Source organism: Lampris incognitus, chromosome 4 (genome assembly GCF_029633865.1).
Source record: "Lampris incognitus isolate fLamInc1 chromosome 4, fLamInc1.hap2, whole genome shotgun sequence".
Lineage (NCBI taxonomy): Eukaryota > Metazoa > Chordata > Actinopteri > Lampriformes > Lampridae > Lampris > Lampris incognitus.
Genome location: NC_079214.1, coordinates 63,862,233 through 63,884,796, shown reverse-complemented (window position 1 = coordinate 63,884,796; position 22,564 = coordinate 63,862,233). Strand labels below are relative to the sequence as shown.

The following is a 22,564-nucleotide window of genomic DNA, read 5'->3' as shown; positions in this document are numbered from 1 at the left end:
GTTTTTAGGATATGCATGAATTGATGGTGTATTTGGGTGATTTGTTTGATTGTGAACAGCATGTTGAATGCAGTCGGACAATCACCACCTCATTTCCACAGTCAGCTGAACATTTTAGAACAATTAGCACATTATGATTAGGATTATGGTACATAAGAGCCACGTGCAAACTCATGATCAGTCGTATGCAGGTCACCATTCTTAGTCCAGTGGTTTCACAGTATCAGGTTGGGGAGTGGCTTTTCAAATGGTCTCAACAAACCAATCCCATGATCCCATTTATCTTTAATGTATTCACAGCGGACTGATAATATCGCATGCGATGCACTGTTCTATGTTGAAACGGCCTGATACAATCACAGGCGGCTTCTTGTGGTCACTGTTCACTTTCAGGGTTAAGTTCCTTGCCAAAGGGCATCCTAATACTAATTGCTGAGAAAAGGGATTCCATTGTTCAGATGTAAATTCACTTGTGATCCCTGGTGTTTGACCTTTAGACTTCAATATGCAAGTTTTATCAAGTAGCCAGCCATACAGAGAAGCTCCAAACACCCCTTACAGAAGCCAGTGTCTGCATTTATCCCACACAGATGTCACTGTAGTAGTGATGGGGTGAGTTTATCTGGTGGCTTGGGGCTCACTAACCGATCAGCTCCAACACCGTAATATTTTTCTAAAAATTCATGTCTTTGTGTCTTCAGATTAATTATTATAAATATTTTGGTCAGTAGCTTGTTATAAAAAGATTCATGGTTTATGGAGGTTTGAGCATTCGAGTGTCATATTTCAAAGAGTGTATTTTGTTTTATGCTTCAGAGGAGACATATGTGGCAGGTTTCTCCATAAAAAAACAAGAGGCTGGGGCAGGCCGGCACTGATTTGTTACCTTGCTCAAAGACACTAACAGTAATGGACACCAAAGACACTAACAGTAATGGACACATCTATTAGTTGCCTGTACAGTCTCCAAAAAATAATCACAAGTACAAAAAGAATACTGAGAAATTAGCATTTTACATCAAAGTGGATCGTCATTTGAGTGAAGCCACGTGTGGTGAACTAGCGCCCCTGGTGTTGCTGCTGTATGTGTGGTTTACATGGAGATTTACATGGAGGTTAGCGGGTCTCTGGCTCTCCTCCTATCTACTGTCTATGCTCACTCAGTCACATGTAAGAATCTTGGTTGCATGGTATTGATGAACATGTTTAAGCATCCTATGATAACAACAACAACTTAGTTTTGTCTAGAGCCTTTCAAGGAACCCAAGGACGCTTTACACTAGATAATAAGAAAAAAAAGAAGATTAAAACAAAGCTCAAAAGACTTCAGATCATAGGCCTTAGTAAAAAGGTAGATTTTCAGTAGTCTTTTAAAATTGTCCAAAGAAGCAGCGTTGCGGATCTCTGCTGGAATAGAGTTCCAAAGGGTGCGGCTACCACACTAAAGGCTCTATCCCCAAAAGTCTGCAAGCTGGTGTGAGGGATGGAAAGCAGGCCTGTGTCTGCAGACCGCAAGTTCTGGGACGGAATATAGAAGTTAAGGAGATCTGATAGATACTGGGGGGTATGGGCGTGGAGGGATTTATAGGTGAGGAGGATTTTATAAGAAATGTGGGATTTGACTGGAGCCAGTGAAGGTGGACAAGGGTGGGAGTGATGTGTTGCCAGGGCTTGTTGCAGGTGAGTACCCTGGCAGCTGAATTCTGCACATACCGAAGCCTCTCTAGGGCTCTGCTAGGTATCCCAGACAGGACTCCATTGCAATAATCCAGATGGGAGGTGATGAAGGCATGGATGAGGGTCTCTGCCACAGAGTTTGAGAGTAATGGCCGGAGTCTGGAGATGTTTTTGAGGTGAAAGAAAGTGTATTTGGTGACAGATTTGATGTGTGACTGGAATAAGAGATAGAGTCCATAATGACACCAAGGGTGCGGACTTCTGGGAATGGACAGATGGAGCAGCCATCCACGTCGAGGAGAAGGTCTCCAACCTTCTGGAGCAGTGCCTTGGAAGCCACAACCTTCTGCTCAGTCTTATTGGTATTTAGCTTGAGTAGATTTGATGACATCCAGATTTTTGTTTGGTGGAGGCAGTTAACAAGGGATTGTGGGGGGAGCTGAGAGGATGGTCTAGTGCTGAGATAAAGCTGCATGCCATCCACGTAACAATTCACCCTTCGCGATGTCCCCCTCCCCTTGGTTACTGTTGCTACGCCTGGCAAGCTATCGTCCGTCCGCGAAATTTAAACATGGCGTTTACTGTCATGTCAGTGACGGATATTCCAGGTGAATTGACATCCAATTTCTGGAAAAGCAAGGAGATATCAGAGAGAAGTAGACAGAAAGGCTTGCAATATGCATTTGAAAGCTACATCCATGTTATAATTTGTCAGCGTGTGAATGAAGGGGAAATTAAAATCGAGGCTAAAGCCTACAGGTCCCAATATAAGACCCTGGCACCCCACGTCTTAACTATTCACGTTAAGGACAAGGAGATAAATGAACAACAATGCTCATGTACAGCAGGGTAAGACAATATAGATAGTTCTATTTTAAGTTGTATTTTAAGCTGACATTTAGTTAGGAGTCCATATAACCTACTAGCTACCTTTCAGATCTAGCTAACATTAGGCTATGTTTTAGCTAGCCAGCTGGATCAGGGGAGCTCACATGCACTTTCCCGTTTGTTTAAAGTGCACCAGGATATTGCTCACACTTCGTGGGCTTGATCCATACACTGGATCTCATAAAGGCAAGAACAGAAGAGTCAGCTAAGTCCTGCACAAGTTTGCCACAACAATGGCACAAACCAAGAGGTGGTAAAATAAAGGCTGTGCCCATATCATCGGTGGTGGTCACAAAGGCTAGACATGATCGAAAGCAGAGACCAGTTGACTGTCACTACACCGGAAGCAGGTAAGTTAACTGGATTGTCACTGACTACCTGGAATGACCTGTCATATTCCCCCCAAAATGACATACTTTACATATTCAGCAGTAGTCCATATTGGTATTAATAGTGTTTTGATATTATTTTCCAAGGACCCCCTCAATTACGGACGAGGACTTGGCACTACTGAGATGGCAGACGGGAGCACCCATCAGCTACTTGGCTAACAGGCCGCCAATCAATATAACTATAGGGGAAAACAAGTACCCCCTTGGAAGTGGTTTGAGCCAACAGGTAAATGAAAAAGGATTTGACTGAGTCAACATAAGTATTTATTTTGTATCCAAAAGTCACTTGTTACATAGGCAATAGTGTACAAGTAATTTCAAGTAGGTTAGTATCATACAATATTACATAGGACTAATATGACTAAAGAAACATGAAAAAGGATGTAATGGAATGTACCTGTATTATAGGACAGTAATACCTTGTAGACAGAAAGGTACGAGAGGAGGGGACCCTTAGCCACCAGGGTGCCTCCTGATCACTGGTCTTTGATGATGTGTGGTTGGAAGTTGGACAGCATGCTAACAACCTACCATATCTCATTTATGTTGGAAAGTCGGGACATTGGTATTCTACCAGAAACAATCTTAAACTTTTTAATTTTGGCAATTGCCCTTTCTACATGAACTCTGTGTTTGGCGACTTTTTTGGTCATCTCAACATCTGCGTGTGGCATCTGATGGTTAGATCTAGCAAAAGGTGGAATGTTCAGTCTGAGACCAATCTCTTCCACTTCTTTTTCAATCAGAAAACCTTTGTCGGTCATTAATCCATCTCCAACTTTAAGGTAGCCACACTGAATACAACCCTGCAGTAGCTCTATGATATTACACTGATTAAAGATCTCTTTGTCTGAAATAGATCCAGTGAATAGAGCAGACACATACATAACTGCACCTCGTGGGTCACAAGCAACTAGTGACTTCAGTGTGTTGGAGGACTTGTAGGTTGAATAGATTTGACTCCGCAACAGTAATGAGCTGGGCTTCTGTGTCTTCAGTTCTGTGCAGTCCAGAATTGCAAATGTATTTAGGAATTCCTCTTTAAAGTTAACAGGCATGTTCTGTGAAATCACATCTCTATGCGGCCAAATGGACAGTTGGCCAAGTCTGTCATACATGTAGTCTACCCAGGAGTTTATCAGTGTGCTGACACTCTGTACACGAATCTGAACTCTAAATGCTAAATCTTTGTGGTCAAAATTTTGTCTTAGTTTCATTAGTGTGAGTAAAAACTGACTACGCACGGGACGTTTTTGGATCTCGATGTCTGGCATTTTGTAAGAGAGAGGAATGTTTGTTTGTTGAGTGATGGGATCATTGGGTACTTTGAAAAATTCACATAAGCTGTTGAACTGATCATAGGTGAATCCAGTGCAGTAGTGGAAGTACTCAGGTACATGACTGTTGTTTAGACACTCTGGGGTTAATGCATTTGTAGTGTATGCATGAAGTTCCTTCCCAAGCAACTGGATTTGGCTGTCTTTGGCTTGAAGTTCCATCTTCAGGTTCAACATCTCCTGCTTCTGTTCTGCTAGTGTCTCCTTTAGAGTCTCCAATGCCTCTCCGTGGTTGTCTGGGTCATGATGTGTCTCTGTAAATGACAAAATGATAAAACATTAGTTGATAATTTGTACACATTTCTTCCCTTTTACAGCTTCCTCTTATCAGGCCAGCAAGACCAACACCACCCACAAACCAGCCTGGCGATTTCCCTGATTTCCCATTGCCGCCACAACCAACACATGTCTGTACGGTGCTCAATCGAAATCAAATGTGTAGCTACAGTAAAATGACAGTCACTTTGGCAGAATCTGTAGCTCTAGAACGTGAGACCATACAACAGGACACAAGTAACATTTGGCATCTTGAAAGGTCTCCCCGACTCACATCAAGCTCCTTTCATAGAATATGCATAAGGAGAGCCAACCACGATATCCTTGCCGCTAGTATCAAAACCAAGGCCCCAAGACAGACCAAGGCAATGAAAAGAGGGGTAGATCTAGAACCTATAGCTGCAATGCAGTACTCTGAGGTCACAGGCAATCTAGTGTTCCCATGTGGCTTTGTGGTTAATTCTCATGCTCCACACCTTGGCACGTCACCAGACAGGAAAGTGATAGAGAGGGGGGATAGTACAAGCTATGGACTTTTGGAGATCAAGTGCCCATCAAAAGACAGTTTCAAAGACTGTACCTATCTCGTGAGGCAGGCAGATGGTAGCTACAAGCTAAAGGAGAGCCACTCCTATCACTACCAAATAACGGGGCAGCTGGGACTCATGGGCATGCCATGGTGTGACTTCTTTGTAATGTGTACTGAAGATTATCACCTACAGCGTATATATTTTGATGCAGTAAAGTGGGGTAACATGAAAAACAAATTAGATTTGTTTTTTTCCAGAGGTCAGGAGCACTTAAAGTGTAGGGGGCATCAAGGAGGTGGAGTAGTCAGTTGATGGTGGAGAACAGCATTCTGGGGTGATTTTGATTATGTTCGGTACTTGATGTTACAGAAGTTATGTGAAACAGAAGATGAATGTTGTGCACATGAAAGCCTTGTCATGTGTTGTCTGGCTGTCACACACTTTGTTACAGGCTTTCAGCTTTTCCATGTGAGAACGAGGAAGCAGCCTGCCCCTACTATATGGTCTGTATCAACCGTTTGCCCTGTAGCCATGTAATAATGCTAGGCTGAAGCAATCCGAGATCACAAAAGCCAGCCTAGTCAGGATGCTTGAGTTGGCCAGAAAGATGTGTCGGGATCGATTAATGTCAGAGATGGACAAAGTACACAACTCCAACTTGACTCAGAGTATAGATACTCCTGGTCAAATATTACTCCAATACAAGTGAAAGTTGTTAAGTCAAATTTTTATTTGAGTGAAAGTACTGGACTACTTGCTTTTAAAAATAATCAAGTATTCAAAAGTATATTTTCTTTTTAATGTCAACGCATTGTTTTATTGTTGCCACAATGCATTTATAGAACCTATTGACTCTGAAACAACCTACTGAATGCACTGACTTGCTTGTAGAACCTGTAGAATAAAGCGCTTAGAATATGCTACAAAGCCAATAGAAATGCCTATAGAAACACAATTGAATCGAGAAAAGGACAGCCTTTTTTCATTTTTTTTATTTAACACAATAATCCAGTTTAATAAAACAACCAACCTACCTTAAAATCCCAGTTACACACCTCTAGCTGTATAACTGCCTAACAACAACACTGCTTTAAGCGAGACAACAAAAAAAACTCAATAAAGATTGTATTAATTCGCAACTCAACAAAACTTTCAGACGATAAAGTATTGGTTAATTTTGAGGTAACATCCACCCAAGTTTAAAGTCCAAAAGAAATGCACTTCTGCTGTCAGTGCAAACAATTTGTTGTGGCTGACTTCTACTGTACTGTCCATCTCACAGGTCTCTAGTGGTGACAGGTGAGACAATTCTCAGTCTGGTCAAACTACTCAAACTTGAAGTTCTCATTCAACTTCAGTAGAAGCTGGTTTTCAAAGTTGTGTGAATTAATTAATTCTTCCCCTTCTTGGACTGAAGATCAGTCCAGCTGGACTAAAAAATCTTTCAGGCAGGCAGAGCTCTTATATTCTTTCCCTGTGAAACGTTTTCTTAAACTAGTTCCTATCTTAGCGTTTTAGTTCCAGGGGCGGAGCCAGAGGGGCACTGACCCCACCTGAAATCTGATTGGCCCCTGAAGTGCCCCTGTCCCGTCACTTGTCACTTGACTCTTTACAGATGAGTAAACGTCACAATCTGTGGCACCTTAAACATTTCTTGTAACTATAGTGTGGGAGAGAAGGTAATAATGGGAAAGATTCACATGTTTAGGACTTGGATGCAGCTTGGATGTTAATGAGAATCGTATATATAAGTGGGAACTGGTGATGTCGATATGACATGAACGCGGCAGAGGTGGGAAATGGTAATTCCGATGTGACTTGAACGCAGTATTAGACTGCACAGAGACCTTAAACGAACATTGGCACGCAGCTTCACGTCAACCACAGAAACTTCATGGTAAGTTACGATTCCCCATATTACTTCATGTTAAGGTGTGAAAGAGGATTTACTTGCTTCAGCCACTGAATTTAGCTTTTTCCAACATTAGGTAGCAGCAAGCTACTACATCACTAGTTAGTTAACTACCCTATTGCTGGAATGCACTGTAGCTTGCTGGCTAACGTTAGCTCGTTCTCACATACAATTGCTAGCTAATTTAGGGCTCTTTCTGTTAACCTAAGTTACAACCATGAGCTCGCCATCTGAAAGACACTTCTTATTTGTGAAATAATGTTTCAGTCATGCTACAGTCATTGCTAAGTAAATGAAACTAATGCTGCGTCCCAGATACCTTCAGAAATAGGGAAATATCTGATCTCCCACTTGAAAAAGTATGATGGAAGTGAATCCTGGCTTGAATTCAGCATTTCACCAATATGAAATCCATGTAGTGCTTAGTAATTTGCATTTTTGTGTTAACTATAATGTTTGGCAGAGATAGAAAGAATGAAACGAAAGGGACAGGCGGACATTCAATGGATTTTAGCTAAAAATACATCCAGCCAGCCAGTCGGCCAAAATGAGTCAGAGCAGTATCAGAGCAGAGAGAGTCCAGCAGGAGTCAGCCAAGAGCAGGGCATCTCCAACCGCTCTTCACCAGGTCAGAAAACATTTAGGCACAGCAAGATAATGACAACAGGTAAAAAAAATAACTGCATTCTATGTAACATGACACAGCAGTTCAAAAATGGACATACTGATGTGAGATTATTTAAGCAAATGCCTGAATTCTTGTCCCTTATGGTGACGAAGCTGAGCAGTGCATTCCCATGTCTACCAGAGCTCTCACTGAATGTTTCCAGCATTGAGTCTTTTCTAAAAAATTTTACTAATAGCTGTGATGGTATAGTTGTCAGACAGCATGGTTTTAGCTGAATACAAGCATGGATTTTTGTGACATGTATTTGTGTTTTAGCTGCAAACTTGGATGACTCGGATTCAGATGAAGACAGCCAGAGTGAGGTTGGAGCAGAACCGTCGTCTCCAGAACCTCTTGTCTCAGAGTCACCAAGCAGTTATTCTGCTGCTGTAAGACCTGGTGGGAAGCTATTGTTTTTATACTGCTATTGTAGTGAGCAGAATATAAATTAGATAGGCTACTTCTGAATCAACATTTAGGTAATTACTGTTTGTGTTGTCATGATGACAGTCGGGTTATGGAAAAGGGGGATGCATTAAAATTTGAGTAAGAGTTAAGTAAGTCTTATTTCATTTGCTTCTTTCCAGACATTTCAAACAAATTCATGTATGAAAGATTCCATCAATAAAGAGAGGGAAAAGACAATTAAAGAGAATCAGGCATACATCAAAACCATTGCAGAGATACTGCTATTAACTGCCACCCAGAACATCTCCCAAAGAGGACACAGAGAGTCTGAGGACTCAAATAACAGAGGCACCTTCTTAGCCATTTTAGAGGAAATTACTAAGCATGATCCCCTGATAGAGAAGTGCATGAAAGCTCGTGGAAATGCCAAGTACACTAGCAAAACTATCCAAAATAAACTACTGGAATGCTTAGCAGAAATGGTACAAGCTGAAATAATAGGGGAAGTCAAACAAAGTGAGGTTGTCAGTATAATTGCTGATGAAACCAAAGACCTTCAGAAGAAAGAACAAGTATCACTTGTCACTGGATACTATTACAATGGGGTCATACATGAGAGCTTTCTTGACTCTCAGAGGGCTAACAGCCTAGATGCAGCAAGGCTAACCAAATTGATCATAAAATGCCTTGAAAGACATGGGCTAGAGCAGGGGTGCCCAACCAGTCGATCGCGATCGACCAGTCGCTCACAGGCTGATTGCCAGTCGATCGCAAGATGATTTTGAAAAATGGAGTTAGATTTCAAAAAAACTAAATAAATTCAATTTGAAAAAATCGGCAGTCCCTTGTCTTCACATCTTGATTGACATCGAATCTGACTAACCATTAAGAGGCAAGTTCTGCATTAGTTCTGTATTAGTCAGATTCAACATCAACATTATTGGCGAACTATCTCACTCGCAAGCTCTGACGTATGAAGGCGAGAAGAGACGAGACTCATGACTAATGTTAACAAAGTTGACTTCTCTTTAATTGTATTTTGTGTTCGGAGACAACAAACAACAAAAATGGCAGAAGCCAAAAGATCGAGAACTTGTCATTTCCACAATGAATGGGAGGAAGATTATTTTTTCGTTTATTCCAACGCAAAATCCATCTGTCTGATCTGCAATGCTAGTGTGGCTAGCCCGGAGAAGGGTAATTTGGAACGTGTGGTGACCCACATCTATATAACTAGAGACATTCACCTAAGAGAGAATGCACTTCCGCTTCCGGTCCAGAGAGTTCAGTGTCGTTGTCGAATATATGACATGTAAAGTTGGAGCTAGTAAACTACCTCGACTACGTCTCCTGTCTCGTTGTTTTCTAACTCCACATTGGTGACCCCGACGTGATCGAACAACTAATACGAGTATGTTTGACAACGACGACGCCGGTGCTAACAACATGGCTATTGCTAACGCTAGCATTTACACCGCTACTGTGAAGCTACCCGACTTTTGGCAGCATAATCCACGGCCGTGGTTTCAACATGTGGAAGCCCAGTTCCAGCTGAGAGGGATAACGCAGGATGCAACGCAGTACTTCCACGTAGTGGCGGCGTTAGACGCATCGACAACGGCGCGAGCAATGACGCTGTTGGAAGCTCCGCCAGCTGCTGGCAAGTACGATGCTATAAAGACATTCCTCCTGAAACTATTTGAACTGTCGGAGCTGGAGAAGGCAGACCGTTTACTGTCCGCGAATGGCCTCGGCGACGGCAAACCATCTGATTTAATGGAAAAAATGCTGTCTGTGCTGGGATCGGCTGATCCGGCCTTTCTTTTCACACACGTTTTTCTGAGGCAGCTCCCCGCACCTGTACGCACAGCACTGGCCAGTTCTCCTCTCGCCGCCTCCAAGGACTACCGTTCTCTGGCTGCTGAAGCAGACAGGGTTTTCCTGGCCAACCGGCAACAGTTTGTGCATGCCCTGCTACCCCACCAGACCGCCCCACCACCACCTGTGTACGACTATATGGACACCGCGGCTGCGGTGACAGCCCGCCGCCAACCTGACGACGGGCTCTGTTATTACCATGCCAGGTTTGGGGCAAAAGCAAAACGGTGTCGCAAACCCTGCAGTTACAGGGTTCAGGGAAACGCCAAGGCCGGCGCTTGTTAACGGCTATGGGCGCCGGCCGTGACTGCAAGCTGTTGTTCATCAGAGACTCCTTGTCGGGCCGGCGGCTGCTGGTTGACTCTGGCGCTCAACGCAGCATACTACCAGCACAAGCTGTGGACACGATGACCGACAGTCACGGCCCCCAGATGGACGCCGCCAACGGCACGTCCATTCGGACGTACGGTATCAGACATGTGGACGTGTGTTTTGGCGGCCGACGTTTCGGCTGGGACTTTGTGATGGCTGCTGTATCCACCCCGCTCCTAGGTGCGGATTTCCTCTGTGCTTTCAACCTGCTGGTGGATGTTAAAAACTGTCGCGTGATTGATGCCGTCTCTTTTGCGTCATACCCCTGCACGCTTGGGGGCGCTGGAGCGCTGTGCCTCGCTAACACACTCTCCACCGGGGATCCATACCAACGCCTGCTCGCAAATTTCCCCGAGCTGACCACACCCACCTTCTCCTCGGCGGTGGCCAAGCACGGCGTGGAACATCATATCACCACAGTGGGGCCCCCAGTTTACGCCCGGGCCCGACGCCTCGACTCGGCCAAGCTCGCAATAGCCAGGGAGGAGTTTTCGACTATGGAGCGCCTCGGCATTGTCCGCCGTTCTGACAGCCCGTGGGCTTCCCCTCTTCACATGGTTACTAAGGCCAACGGGGGTTGGCGCCCGTGCGGGGACTACCGTCGCCTAAACAATGCCACGACCCCCGACCGGTACCCCATACCGCACATACAAGATTTCTCTACCCACCTGGCGGGCGCTGCCATCTATTCCAAAATCGACTTAGTGCGGGGGTATCACCAAGTGCCGGTCCACCCACTGGATGTCCCAAAAACGGCTGTCATCACACCCTTTGGGCTCTTTGAGTTCTTACGTATGCCTTTCGGCCTTAAAGGGGCGGCGCAGACGTTTCAGCGCCTTATGGATTCTGTGCTCCGTGACATGCCATTTTTGTTTGTGTACTTAGACGACATCCTCGTGGCCAGCGCGTCGGCGGAGGAACACATGACGCACCTCAGACAGCTGTTTGACAGGCTCAGCGAACACGGCCTCATCATCAACCCAGCTAAGTGTCAGTTCGGGGAGTCGTCCATCACCTTCCTCGGGCACCACATCACTCCACAGGGGGCCGTTCCCCTCCCTGCCAGGGTTGAGGCTGTCACCATGTTCCCCCGCCCCCGCACTGTACAGTCGCTGCAGGAATTCCTGGGCATGGTGAACTTTTATAACCGTTTCCTGCCCCGTGCCGCCCACATCATGCGTCCCCTGTATGAGGCCCTGCGGGGTAAGAAGTCTAAGGACGAGCTGGACTGGTCTTCGGGGATGGACGAGGCTTTTGTGGCCGCCAAGACCGCGCTGGCCAACGCTGCGCTGCTAGCTCACCCGTCGCCTGCCGCCCCCATAGCCCTTACAACGGATGCCTCCGACTACGCCGTGGGGGCTGTGTGTGAGCAGTGGGTGGGGGGGGGCTGGCAGCCGTTGGCGTTCTTCAGTAAACAACTCCGTGAGAGCGAGCGCAAATACAGCACCTTTGATAGGGAACTACTGGGTCTCTTCCTCGCAACCAGACACTTTAGGTTCCTATTGGAGGGCCGACAGTTCACCGCTTTCGTGGACCACAAACCGCTGACGTTCTGTATGGCCAAAACCTCAGAACCGTGGTCTGGGCGTCAGCAGCGTCATCTCGCGGCGGTTTCCGAGTTTACCACGGACATACAACACGTGTCGGGCAAGGATAACTCCGTCGCCGACTGCCTTTCACGGGCGGTTGTTAACGCCGTTCACTTGGGACTCGACTACGCCGCTATGGCAGCGGACCAAGCCAAGGACGCGACCGTTCAAGACTACCGGTCGACCCCTACGGCGCTACGGCTGGAGGACGTGACGTTCGACGCGGCCAACACCACCCTCCTCTGTGACATCTCCACCGGTCAACCGCGCCCCCTGGTGCCTACTTCCTGGCGGCGCCGAGTTTTCGACACCGTCCACGGCCTTTCCCACCCGGGAGTGAAGGCCTCGACCAAATTGGTGAGCGTCAAGTTTGTTTGGCCTGGGCTCCGTAAGGATGTTAGAGCCTGGGCCGGCTCTTGTGTGGCGTGCCAACGCGCCAAGGTGCACCGCCATACCAAGGCCCCTTTGGCGCCGTTTGTGGTTCCAGAGAGGCGGTTTGACCACGTCAATGTTGACCTGGTGGGTCCCCTGCCCCCCTCCCGTGGTTATACGTTCCTCCTCACTATTGTGGACAGGGCCACCAGGTGGCCAGAGGCTATTCCCTTGTCCTCCACGACGGCAGCAGAGGTAGCACGGGCGTTCATCGGCTGCTGGGTGGCCCGTTTCGGCACACCGGGTGACATCACGAGGCTCCCAGTTTACCTCGGAGCTCTGGACGGCGGTCGCTGAGCACCTGGGGATGAAGATCCACCGCACTACGGCGTACAACCCTCAGAGCAACGGACTTTGTGAGCGGTTCCATCGGGACATGAAAGCCGCTCTGCGGGCAAGCCTCACTGGCTGCGACTGGATGGACCGGCTCCCATGGGTCATGCTCGGCCTGCGTTCGGCCCCGAAGGAAGACCTCCAGACCTCCTCCGCTGAGCTGGTGTATGGCCAGCCCCTGCGAGTTCCGGGGGAGTTTCTTCCGGATGCTACGACTCCCTGGTCGGCCGCCTCTCACCTCAGTGCGTCCCGGAGCGCTGCCGGTGCCTTCGCTCCCGTTCCGATGTCTCAACACTGCCTCCCCCGGTCCTACGTCCCCAAGGATCTGCCATCGGCGAGGTACGTCTTCATTAGGCACGACAGCCATCGGTCCCCGCTGCAGCCCCCATACGACGGGCCCTTCCGCGTCCTGGAGGCGGGGGATAAGAACTTTGTGGTGGACATGGGGGGCAGGCCGGAGCGGGTCGCTATAGACCGTCTCAAGCCTGCTCACTTGGACATTGGGGAGCCAATGCAATTGGCCCTACCCCCGCGGCGGGGACGCCCTCCTAGGTCGGCCCCGGCACCTGCCTCTGTTCCTGCTTCGGCCCCGCCTATGGCCCGGGTTTCGGCCCCATCTGTTTCCCCTCCTGTGAAGCGCAGCCGTCATGGCCGCAGGGTCCACCCCCCGACTCGTCACTTGTTTTCCCCGTGACTTTGCACTATGTCATTGACTGTTCTGTTGTAGAGTCTATTTTTATGTTCATGAGTTGCGCTTTTGCTGTTTTGCATTGTTTTGTGTAGGTGAATTCTGGGGGGGCCTGTGTGGTGACCCACATCTATATAACTAGAGACATTCACCTAAGAGAGAATGCACTTCCGCTTCCGGTCCAGAGAGTTCGGTGTCGTTGTCGAATATATGACATGTAAAGTTGGAGCTAGTAAACTACCTCGACTACGTCTCCTGTCTCGTTGTTTTCTAACTCCACAAACGGCATTTTAAATTTGTGCACAAAAGCTATGATACAGATTTCCCAGTGAAAACAGCTCTATGAAGTCTCAATTAGCAGTGCAGCAGTCAATTTTTACGAGACCCAACACCAAGGGTAAGGCTGCAACGATATCGGTCAAGTTCAATCAATCAAGTTGCATTTTATATAGTGCTTTTCTAGCTGCAACAGCCACTCAAAGCGCTTTACATTTCTGGTCAAATCTGAATTTCAGACACCTGTTACAAGCCGTTAGCATTGTATTGCATCAGTCATGTTCTTGCTAAGCATAAGAAATCTTTCAAAGACGGCGAAATTGTGAAAGAGGTGTTTGTTGTGGCTGCGGTGCACTCTTAGGTGATTTCAAGAATAAAACGGACATGCCATTAACGACATTCAACTATCCCGGAATACACGGCACTGAGGAAATGGCTGAAAATCTTCACGAGCAACTGAAGAAGGACATTGACGCATGTGAGTGTTTTTCCCTCCAGTTCAACGAATAAACCGATATGGTAGATCATGGGCACAGTTATGCATTTTCATTAGAATGGCCTTTGAAGACATGAACACAAAAGGAAGAACTGCTCACCATTTTGCCAATTAAAGGACAGACTAGAGGTGAAGATATTGCCTCCAAATGGTATCACTGTTTCACCTGGACAGCCCTGCTGTGGAGAATGAGATCCTCACACTTCAAACTGACATTGAGATTAAATCCAGGGCAACACAAGGGATGAAGGGAGCATTCTGGGAGCCACTGCTGCAGGAAAAGGACCCCAACCTCAGGATAGGTGCCATGAACTTCACAGCACGTTTTGGATCAACCTACCTGTGTGAATCTGCTTTTTCTCATGTGAAGATCATCAAGTCGAAGTACAGAACCACAATGACAGCTGACCACCTTGTGGCCTGCCTAAGGCTTGCAACCAGCTGCTACAACCCTGACTATGAGAAACTAGCCTCCTCCCAGTGCCAGTGGTCCCACTAAGGTAGAGAATTACATTTATTTCTACTTTTCTAACACAGAGAACTATACTGTATAGTACCTGTATTATTTTCTGTTTGTCATTTGTATTGAGTGGGTATTACAGTAATACGGTTCTATATTTGGGCTGGTAGATCTCGGCTGGCTAACGTATGTAAAAGTTGGGCACCCCTGGGCTAGAGTACCAAGCTGGTTGGTCAAGGCTATGACGGGGCTGCTGTTATGAGTGGCAGGCACTCAGGTGTGTGTACAAGGATGCAAGAAGTTGCAAAGTATGCATTTTATGTGCATTGTAATGCTCATTGTTTGAACCTTGTGAGCATGGATAGGGTCAAGTCAGTCTCCAGGGCTGATTGCTTTTTTTCACTCTTTCAGAAACTCAGTTTTTTCATGTCTGGATCATATGTGCACACAAAATGGTTTGAAATTCAGAGGGAAATGTATGGTGGCCAGCCTCGTGAACTTCCAAGACTAAGTGACCCTAGGTGGGCTTGCAGGTAGTCTGCCTGTCGCAACCTGTTAGATAGGCTCCCTGCAGTATATCGTGTACTGCAAGAGATTGGGCTTGAAAGTAATGGTGATCCTGTTGTAGATGCTCGTGGCTTACTAGGGCAAATTGACATTACTTATTGGACTTCTGATTACTTTCAATAACATTCTGGGTCAGTCCAAGTTTTTGTCTGACATGCTACAGTCCCCCTCACTGGACCTAGCAGCAGCTGTTGGTCTCGTGGAAGCATTACTTGACACATTGCAGCAATACAGAACTGAGGCCTTTTTTGAGGTTGTGTGGAAAGAAGTGGCGGAAATGGCTTTAAAATGTGAAGTAAGTTTGGAAAGGATTGAGAAGAGGCAGCCAAAGATGACTAGGAGGCTGTGTGATTACATAATCACGACATCAGCTGGTGAGCATAGAGTTGACAAAGATGACAGGGAAAGCTTTCAAAGACATGTGTTCTTTCCAGTGCTTGACTCGATGACTGGTGAACTGCAAAGGCATTTCTGTAAACCAAACTGTAAAATCATAAAGGGAATCCAAGCATGCCACCCACAAAATAGTACATTTTTTTACAGGAAGAGGCCCTTTTTTCCTTTTCTGATATTTTTGAGTCAAATGTTGATGACTTGACACATGAGCTGTATCAGATCAAGAGAGTCTTGGAGAGGAAAGAAAAAAGTGGAATGCAGAGGTTCACTACTTTTCTTGAGTTTTTAGCATTTCTAAAACCTTTCAAGGAGGTAATTCATGAGCTTTTCAGGCTAGGCAGGATTGCCATTGTAATACCTGTCAGCAGTGCTTGATGTGAGCAAAGCTTTTTAGTCCTAAACCTTATTAAAAATCACCTGAGAACAACAATGGGAGATGACCGTTTGAGTCACCTTGGTGTCTTGAGCATTGAGTCCAGATGGGCAAAGTCATTGGATATGAATGAATTTGTGAGGCATTTCAGCTCCAGTCCCAAAACTGTAGAATTGTTCTATTTTGAGATGAGCAAAATGTACATTGTGTCTGGATGTTGCTTCAGGTAGAAGATAGTATGTATCTTAGATATGCAACGATAAGACTTAGACTACTTTTATTGTCATTGCCTCATATGCATATCTCATACATACAAGGGAACGAAATTATGTTTCACAAGGACCACACAGTGTCGCATAAAAACAAAAAACATAATGAATATTAAAAACAAAGTGCATTAAAAGCAAAAATTACTTTACAGACCTAAACACCACAAGCACACCTGACATGGATAGCGAGAAAGACGGTCAGTGAATCGATTATTTGTTAACTATAGAATTAATTGCAAACTATTATTTTATGTCTGTATATACTGTTCTACTATACATTACCTGTTCTTTTATTTTATGTATTACATATTTGAGGAAAAAAAGGTGTTTCATGTATTATGTTTTCTATGCACCCTAGTTTAAAATGAAATAATTATGAAAATTAAGAATGTTTGTTTATTTTCTTAAGCTTTTTTTAAGTACGCAATGTGCTTGAACAAGGCACAATTTGCAAAATATATTCAATGATGTGCCTCTTTGCTCAAAGCTATAGAGCCAACAACAAACAACCGGTCAAATGTTTAAACACCTTCCTGAATAAGGAATAATTGTGCATGGATGTTGGACATATTCTGGGCCCCTCTATATAAAATGTGGCCCCTTTATGGCCCCTGCTTTAGAAAAATCATAGATCCGCCCCTGCCATAGCCGACATGGAGGGGAAACTGATTGCAGCTGTTGCTGGCTTTCCTGTCCTGTACAATGCATCCCTGTCCATTTACAGGGATGTTAATTATGAAAAATAAAAAATGATGCATGGAGGCAGATCTCCGAGATTGTTGGGATGAGTGGTGACGTTTAATCAAGTGAATGGCAAATTTAAGCAGTTGTCAATGATACTAGCTACAATTGCTCGTGAACAGTACATAGCCAATGTGAATGATTGTGAGCAGGACTTTTTTTTTTATAAGGGAATCAGCTAAATTTAAACCATTCATGTGAAAATCACCTCAGGCGGCGTTGTCTGTGTGCATGAATAGCAGTGATTACGAATGCTACTTTGTGGTCCATGGTGAAATGTTATGACGCAAGATCACACTATTGGAAAATAAATTCCCTCCAACACATATTTTTCAGCAGGATTGCATCTGATTTGTGGGTTCACGCATATATTGGACGATATGTTAATAGTCCTGCCTTTAAAAAATACAAACATACAAATGAATATAGTAAAGATGATGTAAATATAACATATAAATGCATATAAAAGATAATATATATTTATAGTATTTATTAGTATAGTTTTTTTATATAAAATTGATGCATCTCCTGTGAATACATTTCTAGGCCACTCCCTCAAAACTACCTTAGCAATGCCCACAAGCTGGCTGCAGCAAGCGACAGCGACTTGGCAACGTTGCCGGCCGGTGAGAGCGCAGGGTAACGGGAACCTTCATAGAAATGTAGTGGAGTCAAAAGTATAATATTTGTCTTTCAAATGTAGTGGAGTAAAAGTCATACGTTTCCAAAAAAATAAAAAATACTCAAGTAAAGTACAGATACTCGAAAATTTTACTTCAGTACAGTACTCAAATAAATGTACTTCATTACTGTCCACCCCTGATCAATTGTCTCTGGTCCCTTACCTGTAAGGGGTAATAATGAGATGTACAGTCAGTAGGCTCACCTCAGTGAACCACTGGCTGGCTCGTTACTGTAATGAGCAGGGATTTGGTTTTGTTGATAACTGGCCTTCTTTCTGGTGCCACCCTTACCTGCTGAAAGCAGGCGGCATTCACCCTACAGGGGACGGCGCCGCTCTTTTGTCTAGCAATATAGATAGCTGTCTACGTTTAGTTTGACACTAGGGACTTATCATTCAGCAGGTTGCAGGTGATTACAGAGCCTGCTTGGTTTAAACCTAGTGCGGATGTAGAATCAACAAGTTTAGTTAATATGTTAAGTCAGGGAATTTCTCGTAGTATGTATTATCAGACTGACAGCTTGGTCTATAACATTGGGACCGTCCCCCTACCCTGCTGTATTGTTCCCAAACTCTCCTCTCCTAAATGTGGGAGTCACAATAATCTAATAACCATTCCTAACACTGGTGGTGGTGAAATGTGCAACAAATCACCTAATAATGTACAGAACCAAACATCTGATGTTATCAAAAGTGTCAATTAATAATTGTCAATTAATAATACAAGGTGTCTAATTCCAATTAATATTTTCATCTATTGGTAGTGCTAGACTTTTGCCTACTACTGATCACTTCAACAAGATGCTTAAATTTGGTGTCATAAATATCATATCACTGTCTACTAATATATCTCTATCTAGCTATCTATCTATATCTATCTATCTATCTATCTATCTATCTATCTATCTATCTATCTATCTATCTATCTATCTATCTATCTATATATATAGCGTTTTTTCCCCCAGAAACCATCAATGGTGTTGATAGAAGTGCTCAACTAGCAAAGCGGAATATCAATATAGATGAGGAGCGGAATATCAATATAGATGTAGGAAAAAACTTTTCATAGCAGTACAAGCTTGTTTCGTGCGTCGCGTACTCATCAGCTGTTAACAGAGTTGTGACCAAGTCACTGTTATGCAAGTCATAAGTAAGTCTCAAGTCTTAATCTTTGAGTCTCAAGTCAAGTCCCAAGTCGTGAAAGGCAAGTCTCAAGTCAAGTCCCAAGTCACCGAGCTCAGGTCAAGTCAAGTCACAAGTCCGTAATTTCAGGTGTCAAGTCATCAAGTCTTAAATGTAGGGTGTTTTATACCAATTTAACACATTTTTTTTAAATTCAGGTAATATTAAATTGTTTCATTACAATAGTACATAAATAAACCACAGATAATGTTAGAAATAATTGTTATTTTATTGTGCTCAAATTTGGACAACAGTTGGATTTTGTTTTACATTTAAGAAATAATGAAAGGCACACTCTAAATCACAAATGAACGCGCAACTCTTAATAACAATACAAAACATATTGATCATTCCAATACACAATAAACAAACACTCTCTCTGCTTGTCTAGTTCGACCTACAATTCATTGCACTTGCAAAATATCAAGTTGGCTAGGACTTTATCGCTCATTTGAGCGCGATGAGGCCGCATTATTATTCCCCCATGGCTGAACACACGCTCCACTGGAGCACTTGATGCTGGCACAGCCAAGACTCTCACTACCACATGGAAAAGCGAAGGAAGAGTCTTCCTGTTCAGAGCCCAGAACAAGAGACTGCTCTGTCCTTCACATTGGTCAAGGTAGTGGCTAAGCTGACATGCAGGACTTCCACTAACTGCTTTCCTGGTTTTCTTTCGATATGCTGAAAAAAGCCCTGCTTCTTTCAAAGCAACATCTTCCTCAGTGGTGGTTGGGGTGGCAGGAGGTTGTTCAGCATCTGAAGTGTCTTCCAGAATCAAATCTGACAAAAGCAAGTAAAAATTAAAAAATTAAAAAGACAGAGACCAAAGGTTAGCATAAATAAAATAATTAAGTATTAGCCTATTATTGTTATTAAAATATATAGGTGTCTATTTGGAAGATACAGATGGCAAGGTAAGTGATTAGGTAGTGTAATAAATCAAACCATTACTATTTTTTCCCACGGGGCTTCGAACAGGTAAGTTCTAGGATTTGCTTTGATTTCTCTCTACAGTTATGACAGGTTTTCTTTTGGAAAACACACTGTGAAAGCCTTTTTCATATTAGCGGCATTATCACAAAGGATGTAACCTAGCTTACTTTTAATGCCATACTCGTCACAGACTGCTTCAAACTCCTCGGATATCCTCTCCCCTGTGTGTGCTCCTGTAAAACGGTTGCATGCCAGCAAATTGGACCTCAATTGAAGGGCCTCAGTCTCCATTTCCATCCAATGGACGGTAACCCCCAGGAATCCTCTCATGCGATCGGACCATATGTCCACTGTGACGGAGACATGATCTGCTTGTGCTAACTGATTTTTCAGTTTCGTCTGCCTTTCAGCAACCAGGCTGTCAATCTTCGAATTCATGGTTCTGCGACACACTGGAGCATACTTGCTGTCCACCACCGACAAAAAGTGACGGAAGCTTTTATTTTCAACAATGGACAACGGCATGTTGCAATTGATGATGAGCTCTGACATTATGGCACTAGTGATTGCCTTTTGCTGTGGGTGGTTTGTGTTATATAATTTCACTGACTGCGACTCTATGAATTGTGAGATGTGTGGCTGCTGTGGGTCGCTGCAGATCTCTTTACTCTTCTGGTACTCATCAAATCTATTAAATAAGATACAAAAGATGTTAGCGCATTTGTGTTAAATAATAGGGTAAATATTACCAATCTCCCAATAATTTAAATTGGAATTGCAAATATGAGCTTGTATGGTAATGTGTTAATGTTACCATACCTAGCTGGCTAGCCCAGTGGTTCTCAAACCTCTCAAACCCCCCCCCAGCCTTTCTTTGTAGTTGTTGAATTCCACTACCAGCATACCTGATTCAATCAATCAATGGCTTGTTAAAGGTAGGGTAGGCGATTTTGGAGAAACCAGGAAGAGTAAACTAGATTTTGAAAATCCAACCGAAAAAATCCCCACCCCTCCCTTCAGGCCTCCCTCCAAAGCCACTCCTCCAAAACACGCAAACATGCACTGCCTGACTAGCCTACTGCTGGAGGTAGATAGGTTGACAGGCAGGTAGGCCATCCAATCATTTTAACCGGACACCTTAAAATGATTGGATGGGTTTATTATGGTCCTGCGACTTCCACAGATTACTCTTTTTATTTTTTTAGTTTAGTGTCAGAGCATTTTATTTATTGATTGCTGTCGGGATGTGAAGAGAATTGCAAAAAATATAACAAAAAGTGCTTCTGAAAAAAATCGCCTTCCCTACCTTTAATTATTTGACTCCCTAGATTAGTGGAATCAGGGGGGCTGTTGGTGTAATTCAATAAATACATGGGCTGTGTGTGACGAAAGGCGCACCCTACTTATGTACGCTTATTAAGTACCGATGTACGTGATGGTGGGTACTTAATAAAAGTACATTAACCAACAATGGGGAAACAGTACTATAGATTCGAGATTCAAAATTTAGTTTGTCATTTCCTTGTGTACCTACGTACATAAAATAACGAAATGCTGTTTCTCCCAGCCCACAGCAGTGCAACAGAAAAATAAAAATAAATATCTAAAAACTACCTAAAATCGATACTACTAAAAAAATAAAAACAGGGAGAACAAAACAAAAAACACAAACAGTTAACGACACAGTCCATTCAAGTGCAACACAGTCAATTAAAGTGCCATTTCAGTTCAGTGTTGACAGCTGGTGTCTGTCAATGAATGACCAGCATTGATATTGATGGGGGGGGGGCGCACAGTTTGTTAATGATCCTGACTGCTTGAGGCTAGAAGCTATTTAGCATTCTGCTGGATTTAGCACAGATGCTCCTGTACCTCTTCCCAGATAGCAGGAGGGAAAACAGGTTGTAAGAAGGGTGGTGGGGATCCTTTATGATGCTGGAGGCTCTGCAAACACAGTGTTGATGGTAAATCTCCAACAGGAAGGGGAGAGAGGCACTAATGATCTTGCTAGCTGTCTTCACTATCCTGTTTAGCTGGTGTTGTTCGGTCGCTTTGCAGTTACCGAACCAGGAAGTGAGACTGTAGGTTAGAATACTTTCAATGGTGCCCTGTAGACGGTGGTGAGGGCTGGAATAGGGAGGCTTGCCCTTTTAAGTCTCCGGAAGGGATGGAGCCTCTTTTGGTCCTTTTTAACGATGGCCAAGGTGTTAATGGTTGAGGTCAGGTCGTCCGCCAAGTGCACTCCCTGGAACTTGATGCTACTGACCCTCTCCACAGTGGTGCCATCGATGGTCAGCGGTGTATGATGGTGCCTGCCAGCCCTCCTGAAGCCAGTCACGTATCTTTTTTGTTTTACTTATATTTAGGGGGAGGTTATGGGATTCGCACCATGCCGTTAGCTGCTCCACCTCCATCCTGTATGCAGATTCATCATTTTTGCTGACAAGACCCACTACAAACTTGATGATGTGGTTGGTGTTAAATTTGGCAGTACAGTCATGGGTTAGCAAGTTGAATAAGAGGGGGCTCAGGACGCAGCCCTGGGGTGAACCTGTGCTCACTAAGATGGAATTTGATGGTTATATGATTGGGTTATGTGAAACATGGCTGAAACGAAATGTTTTCCTTCCCTTAAATGAAGCTTCCCCACTTTACTATACTTATGCCCATGTAGCCTGGGCAAATAAACAAGGTGGGGGTGTAACCTTAATATTTAAATCTATTTTCAATTTAACTTCTAAACTTGAATCTAAATTCAAATCTTATGAGGCTCTTATTCTAAGCCCATATCCTTCAGCCACAAAAGG

At 44.4% G+C, this 22,564-nt stretch overlaps 1 protein-coding gene across 1 annotated transcript in view; it reads right to left on the bottom strand.

The window, feature by feature from the left end:
• Positions 1-3,213: 3,213 nt before the first annotated feature.
• Positions 3,214-22,564, bottom strand: part of LOC130111852 (uncharacterized) — a 73,338-nt gene continuing 53,987 nt past the window's right edge. The window contains exon 2 of the mRNA XM_056279149.1: positions 3,214-4,548. Within this exon, the coding sequence (XP_056135124.1) occupies positions 3,485-4,471 (987 nt within the window). The 5' untranslated portion in view covers positions 4,472-4,548 and the 3' untranslated portion in view covers positions 3,214-3,484. The remainder of the gene's footprint in view (positions 4,549-22,564) is intronic.